The sequence below is a fragment of the Mustela erminea genome, chromosome 3, assembly GCF_009829155.1.
Source record: "Mustela erminea isolate mMusErm1 chromosome 3, mMusErm1.Pri, whole genome shotgun sequence".
NCBI lineage: Eukaryota > Metazoa > Chordata > Mammalia > Carnivora > Mustelidae > Mustela > Mustela erminea.
Window position 1 is genome coordinate 6,859,771 of NC_045616.1, and position 7,823 is coordinate 6,867,593.

Consider the following 7,823-nt stretch of genomic DNA (forward strand, 5'->3'; position numbering starts at 1 on the left):
TGGGTGGCTCAGTGGGTTAAGCCTTTGCCTTTGGCTCAGGTCATGATCTCAGGGTCCTGGGATCAGGTCCCATGTGGGGCTCTCTGTTTGGCAGGGAGGCTGCTTTCTCCTCTCTCTCTCTCTGCCTGCCTCTCTGTCTACTTGTGATCTCACTCTGTCAAATAAATAAATAAAATCTTAAAAAAAAAAACAACTTAGGGGCACCTGGGTAGCTCAGTGGGTTAAGCCTCTGCCTTTAGCTCGGGTCGTGATCTCAGGGTCCTGGGATTGAGCCCCGCATCAGGCTCTCTGCTCAGCAGGGAGCCTGCTTCCCTCTCTCTCTCTCTCTGCCTTCCTCTCTGCCTACTTGTGATCTCTGTCTGTCAAATCAATAAATAAATCTTAAAAAAAAAGACTTAAAAAAAGTGTTGTTACAGCCTTGTGGTAACAAAACCATAGCTACTGGTACAAAAAGAGATACAAAATTTTTTTTTTAAAGAATTTTATTTATTTATTTGACAGAGAGAGATCACAAGTAGGCAGAGAGGCAGGCAGAAAGAGAGGAAGGGAAGCAGGCCCTTGCTGAGCAGAGAGCCCGATGTGGGACTCGATCCCAGGACCCTGAGATCATGACCCGAGCTGAAGGCAGTGGCTTAACCCACTGAGCCACCCAGGCTCCCCAAGAGATACAAAAATTAATAGAACAGAAAACCCAAAGTAAACTCACAATTATATGGCCAAATAATCATCAAAAATTAATCATCAAAAATTAGGAAAGACACCATTTTCAACAATGGTGTTGGAAAATTCGATGGCTATATAGAATTTGGATGGCATTTGGATCACTTCCTTTCACCATACATAAAAATAAACTCAAAATGGATTAGAGACTTCAGTTTCTACCCTGACAGGATAAAAATCCTTGAAGAGAGTACAGGTAGTTTTATCTCTGATATTGGCCACAGTATCATTATTCTAAATGTCTCCTAAGGCAAGAGAAAGTAAAACAAAGATAAATTATTGGGATTACATTAAAATAACAAACTTCTGCACAGTGAAGGAAACAATCAGCAAAAGTAAAAGACAACCTAATGAATGGGAGAAGTTATTTGCACCTTGCACATCCAACTAAGGTTTTCCATCCAAATCATATAAAGAAGTGATACATCTTAACACTCAAAAAGCAAATAATTCAATCTTAATATGGGCAGAAAACGTGAACAGACATTTCTGCAAAGAATACATACAGATGGCAAACAGACATATGAAAAGATGCCCAACATCACTTCTCATCAGGAGAATACAAATTTCAGAATGGTTAAACTTAACAACACAAGAAGCAACAGGTCTTGGCATAGATGAAGACAAAGCGGAACTCTCCTACACTCTTGGTAGGAATGAAAACTGGTGCAGTCATTCTGGACAACAGTATTAAGATTCCTTGAAAACTTAAAATTAGAACTACCCAGCCATCCAGAAATTGCACTACTAGGTATTTACCCAAGGGATGAATACTTACTGAAAGGGATATATGCACTCCAATGTTTATAGCAGCGTTACCAACAATAGTCAAATTATGGAAAAAGTACAAATGTCCATCAAATGGTGAACGGATAAGGAAGATAATATGACATCTTCATTACACACACACACACACACACACACACACACAAATGTATATATAAATGTGTATGTAAATCTTCCCATTTACTATATATATGGGAAGATTTTATACTTTTGTGTGGTTGAGTTTTATATATATATATATCTTTTATATATATAAATATATAAATAAATACATAATAAATATAATATAATATAATAAATATAAATAAATATACAAAAATGTATATTAAAGATATATATATATATATAAAAACTCAGCCACACAAAAGGATGAAATCTTCATTTATATATATATATATATATATATAAAACTCAGGGGGTGTCTGGGTGGCTCAGTGGGTTAAAGCCTCTACCTTCAGCTCTGGTCATGATCCCTGGGCCCTGGGATTGAGCCCTGCTCAGGGGGAGCCTGCTTCCCTTCCTCTCTCTCTGCCTGCCTCTCTGCCTACTTGTGATCTCTGTCTGTCAAATAAGTAAATAAAATCTTTTAAAAAAAACCTCAGCCACACAAAAGGAAAAAATCTTCCCATTTACTATGACATGGATATTAAGTGAAATAAGTTAGCATAAGACAAATACTATATGATCTCACTTATATGTCAAATTTAAGAACAAAATAAATGAATTTTGGGGACAAAACAGAGAGGCAAACCTGGAGACAATCTCTTAATTATAAAGAACAAACTTACGGCTACTAGATGGGAGATAGGTGGGGGGATGGATAATATAGATAATAGAGAAGAAGGAGTACACTTGTCATGATGAACACCATGTGATGTATAGAATTGTTGAACACTATGGTGTACACCAGAAACTAATATAATATTGTATATTAGCTATACTTCAATTATAATTAAAGAAACTTAAGAAATTAAAATACAATTTTTCAGAAATTGTTAGAATCCATTGAATATTTGCATTTTCTAAGAACTTGCACAAAGAGGAAAGATCTGCATAATATATCTAAGCCTAGAGAAATATCCCTTTCCTCTTCCATGTAAATCTTCATTTAATTATAGTTATTTAAATCAAATCCTTGAAAATAATTTGAAACCCCCATTTAGAAAGATCTTCTCTTCTCGACCTAGCCATAAGTACCCGAGAGAGTATTAAATTGTCACCATATCCCATAAGATTCTTGTACACATAAGCAATTACTTAATAGAAAATTGCTTACAGTATGGAGCTCATTAAGTGGAAGATTCAGATTGAAAAAATGTAAAACACCTACACTAAAGTTGAATGTAGCTAAGAGAGGATTGGATCAGAAGGAAAGGAAAAAAAAATAACATAGACTAAGAACAAATTTCAAAAGCTGTGGAAGATCGAGCTCTTCAAACAGTACTGAATAATGAGAGAAAATTGTGAAAATTTTAATATAACAAAATGAAAAAGAAGAAGGGAGATAAAGATTGCAATAGAAATACAGTATTTTAAAATTGATAATATTATGGAATAAAAAAGCAGGGAAAATATAAGGTACAAAGACAGAGTTTAGGGATTTTATATATATACACCAAAAAGAATTGTAACTGGGTAAGTGAATGGGGTTATTCTGTACTTCTGTGTTCTATCCAATACCTGGTCACTGAATGGGTGAATTTGTTATCACAGATTTGTTCCACAATATATAACCATCATAGGACTTAATTAATAACTAAAATTTCCTGATACTCAGAAACGATGTAAATGAAGTTATTTTTGCTAAATATTGCATTTTTGTGTGAAAAATCAATTGTTTTTTTAAGATTCAAAATCATTTTTTCAAATGTAGGAAATTAAAATTCTTTTTAAACTGTCATTAAATTGTTAAAAACTCAAATTCTTTTTTAAAAAAGAATCAACTGGTTAGTTAATTGGAAAACTCAAAATGTTATTTATTTAAAAACAGTGAATCAAAAACTATTTATCTTAGATTGTATAAACTTTGTCATTTGCCAATAGTTCTCTTAGTTTTCCTATTTAGAATCAGTACTAAGAATGCTCAAATATACAGCAATATAAGCAAATTTTAAAATGTGGGGCTTGGGCGCCTGGATGGCTCAGTGGGTTAAGCCGCTGCCTTCGGCTCAGGTCATGATCTCAGGGTCCTGGGATCGAGTCCCGCATCGGGCTCTCTGCTCAGCAGGGAGCCTGCTTCCTCCTCTCTCTCTCTGCCTGCCTCTCTGCCTACTTGTAATCTCTCTCTGTCAAATAAATTAATAAATAATCTTTAAAAAAATCTTTAAAAAGAATAATAAAAAATAATAAAATGTGGGGCTTAATCACCACATTCAATTAAGTAAGTATTGTTAGTTCATGATATCTGACACATTCAGCAATATAATTTGAAACCAAATCTGATAGTGCCATTTTGTAATATGGTGATGATGTTCAGTTTATTCTCTAATCTGTAGCAATCACAATTTGATTTTTAAATTTTGAAAATGTAAAATAATATAATTATTTATTGACATTACCTACTAATTTAAGATAAAATTATTTCATACTAATAGATTTTAGAATACTATTGACCAATGATTCTACTTGAATATAAATAAAAATATAATTTATTTGAACCTTTCAGATACCATAGAGACCTATTTAAAAAGTCTCTGAAAGCAACAGCTCCTACATGCTAAGGCTCTGCTGTTGAAGTCACAGAACTTACAGTCCCAACTCCACCTGGGATAGCTTCTCTAGCTTCCATGTTTTTCAGTTTACTCATCTATAAAACTGGTATAATAATAATAGAATCAAAGTAATACAATTTACAAAGATCATGTTAGATAATAAGTTAATGACTTCCAAGAAAGCCTTCACTGTAGGTTGGTTACTGTTGCTGTTTCATAAATTTATATCTATATGTCAGCTTCTTGACTACATTTTTAGTTACATATCTAAGATATTAACAATGTCCATGAGTTCTTTGATCAAGAAAAATTCTTACATATATTGATTGGATATGAATGATACAGATGTTGGATATAAAAACCTTTTAAAATTTCTTTTCAGTGTTCCAGAATTCATTGTTTATGCACCACACCCAGTGCTCCATGCAACACATGTCCTCCATAATACATGGTGGTGGTTATTATATAGGATATAATAACTTTAAGAAATATGTGAAAATCATTATGTAGTGTATTTGCTGATGAGAAACTTTTCTCTATATTTCTCAATGAACTATCTCATCCTTAAATTCTAATTTAAGATATGATTTTTTTTATTAGAATAATTAATTAAATCTAGATCCTTTAATATTTAATAAACAGGAGAGAGTCATGTGATCACCCTGCTTTTCATATTCCATATATACTAGATTCTGCTCAGATTAGAGTCCTCAGTAAGTGATGCTTTCTGTAAGTTTGTGTGCAATGAAGAATCACAGGGCTGACCCAAGATGACTGAATTAGAATGTATATTTTGATATCACCCTCAAGTAATCCACACATCCATTGGAATTTGGGATTACTGCTCTAGAGGACTTTGAAGTCCCATTCTGCCATAAATGAGGTACCTACATTAAGGACCCATTTTCTTTGTAGACCCACTTGTAGTATAAATATTCTTGTTGACTTTAGATACATGTAATTAATCTGCTAAGATTTGTGAAATTAATATTTCTTTTGGAGGGTGTAAAAGTGTAAAATTTCGTCATATTAAGATGAGGAAAAGGGACATTCTTTCATTAGGGAATGTAAAGACTAAAGATGCCAAAGTCTACTTGGACTTTGTTCAGATTTTCCTTCTCAAGTGTAAGTTTCAGTCACTTGCATGTTTGACAGTAAGGGCTGCCAATTTATCTTCTAATTTATAGATTCTCTTCTTAAAAAGAAGCATTCAGAAATGGATTATACAGTTTAAAGTAATTTATTTAATGGTTAATATAAGTGAAAAGTGATGATCTTAATGATAAAGAGAAAAATATTTTGTATATCTGAAATAAAAAATGACTTAACTAATATTATTTACTATATAGTAAAAATGATCACCATCATCGTTATTTTTCTGGGAATTAAGGACTGCACTTGTCATGAGCACCAGATGTTATATGAAAGTATGGAATCACTAAATGCTACACCTGAAACTAATATCACACTCTGTGTTAACTGGAATTTAAATAATTCTTTTTCAGAAAATAACTAGTTTCAAAGTAATTTTTTGCTTTTAGGCTGTTCTCAGTATAATCAGTCCAAATCAGTACCAAGATGTCTTAGAGGCAGGAAGCAGTTGCCTTAAATGCCTTGTCCAATATGGAAAAACTTTTAGTGTAAAAGAAAGTATCACATTAATAAGTTTAAACATGAAATTTTCAAGGTCAGAGAAGACAAAATTAAATTTACAATAATTTAAAACATTTTATTGTTTATTTCTGAACATTATTTTTAAGGTCAGAGTTTAAAATTAGAAGACCAGTTCAAAAGCTGTGTCAAACGTGAAAGTGACTAGAACCTACGTTTGAGACACAAGACAAAAATAAAAGAAAAATACATATTTTCATTTAATGACCAGCCAGAAAGAATCTAGTTACAAATTAGTAAATTGTATCAACATGAAGCACTTATTATTTTGTGTGTTTGGTGTAATCTGTGGTTGTGCTTGAGCAAGTCCAGAAAAGGATGATGCAGGTCAAAAGATTGGGTTTTAATCTTATATCTGAAGTGTAACAATGCGTGCAATCTTTGCAAAAATGCTAAAATGCTTCACACGTAAGTCTCTTCAACCACCAACTGCTAATAAATAGCACATATATCTCCATATTATTAAATTACTTGATATTAACCAAATACAGAACAGGCACCCAACATATGTTAGACTGTCAGTCTACATTCAGTTACTGAAGCATACTCATGAATCCTTTTTATTACTCTAGGACTGTGTGTTTGGATCAAAAGCCTCAGTGTGTGGCCTCTGTTTACCAGTATACCTCAATATGTCTTCAATGGGCCCAGACAATGCAACTCTCCGCCAGGATTTTCTCCTCCTTGGATTTCCAGGGTCCCAGGTCCTTCAGCTCTCTCTTTTTATGCTTTTTCTGGTGATGTACATCCTCACAGTGAGTGGTAACATGACTATTTTGATGTTGGTTACTACCTCCCACCAGCTACATACCCCTATGTACTTCTTTTTGAGCAATCTTTCTTTCTTGGAAATTTGGTATACCACAGCTGCTGTCCCCAAAGCCCTGGCCATCCTTCTGGGGAGAAGTCAAACCATATCATTTACTGGCTGCCTTTTGCAGATGTACCTTGTTTTCTCACTGGGCTGCACAGAGTATTTCCTACTAGCAGCCATGGCTTATGACCGCTATCTGGCCATCTGCTATCCTCTACACTATGGGGCCATCATGAGCAGCCTGCTCTCAGCACAGCTAGCCCTAGCATCCTGGCTGTGTGGTTTTATGGCTATTGCAGTGCCCACAGCCCTCATAAACACCCTGTCCTTCTGTGGCCCTCGCACAATCAACCACTTCTTCTGTGACATTGCACCCTGGATCACCCTAGCTTGCACCAGCACACAGGCAGTGGAAATCGTGGCCTTTGTGATTGCTTCAGTGGTCATACTGAGTTCATGCCTCATCACCCTGGTTTCCTACATCTTCATCATCAGCACCATTCTCAGGATCCCTTCAGCCAGTGGCAGGAGCAAAGCCTTTTCCACATGCTCCTCACATCTCACTGTGGTGCTCATCTGGTATGGGTCTACGATCTTTCTTCATGTCCGCCTCTCAATCAAAGAGGCCTTGGATCTGACCAAAGCCGTGCATGTGCTGAACACCGTGGTGACTCCTGTTCTAAACCCCTTCATCTACACTCTCCGTAACAAAGAAGTAAGAGAAACTTTGCTGAAGAAGTGGAAGGGAAAATGAACAGATCTTAATAAAACAGAACTCTAAATTATCTTCTTATCTCCCCAGTTAAGAATAGGGAGGGAAAAGGAAAATGTTCCTTGATATAGGAGAGAAAAAAAAAACTGAAGGGGAAGAAAAAAAAAGCTGCATATACTTGTTCTACTTTTTAAATATATGATAGGAAATGGAGTTCTCAATATAAGTACACCAGACTCTTTCAGGGGAAAAAAAATGTGTACACTGAGTTAGATTTGTCCTTCACTTTCTTTTTTTCATTTTTTAAAAAATTATTGTTATTTTTTATTATGTTATGTTAGTCACTAGACAGTATATCATTAGTTTCTGGTTGCAGTGTTCCAAGATTCATTGTTTATCTATAACACCC

General features: G+C 34.7%; 1 protein-coding gene across 1 annotated transcript; it reads left to right on the forward strand.

Annotated features, from left to right (window-relative positions):
* The first annotated feature begins 6,520 nt into the window (after positions 1-6,520).
* Positions 6,521-7,456, forward strand: LOC116585773 (olfactory receptor 6F1). The gene has a single exon (XM_032335029.1). It carries the CDS (start codon positions 6,521-6,523, stop codon positions 7,454-7,456), a length of 936 nt encoding a protein of 311 aa, XP_032190920.1.
* The last annotated feature ends 367 nt before the right edge of the window (positions 7,457-7,823 follow it).

Excerpts from the sequence above, each read along its gene's own strand:
- LOC116585773 (XM_032335029.1), top strand. The coding sequence starts at position 6,521 with ATGTCTTCAATGGGCCCAGACAATGCAACTCTCCGCCAGGATTTTCTC.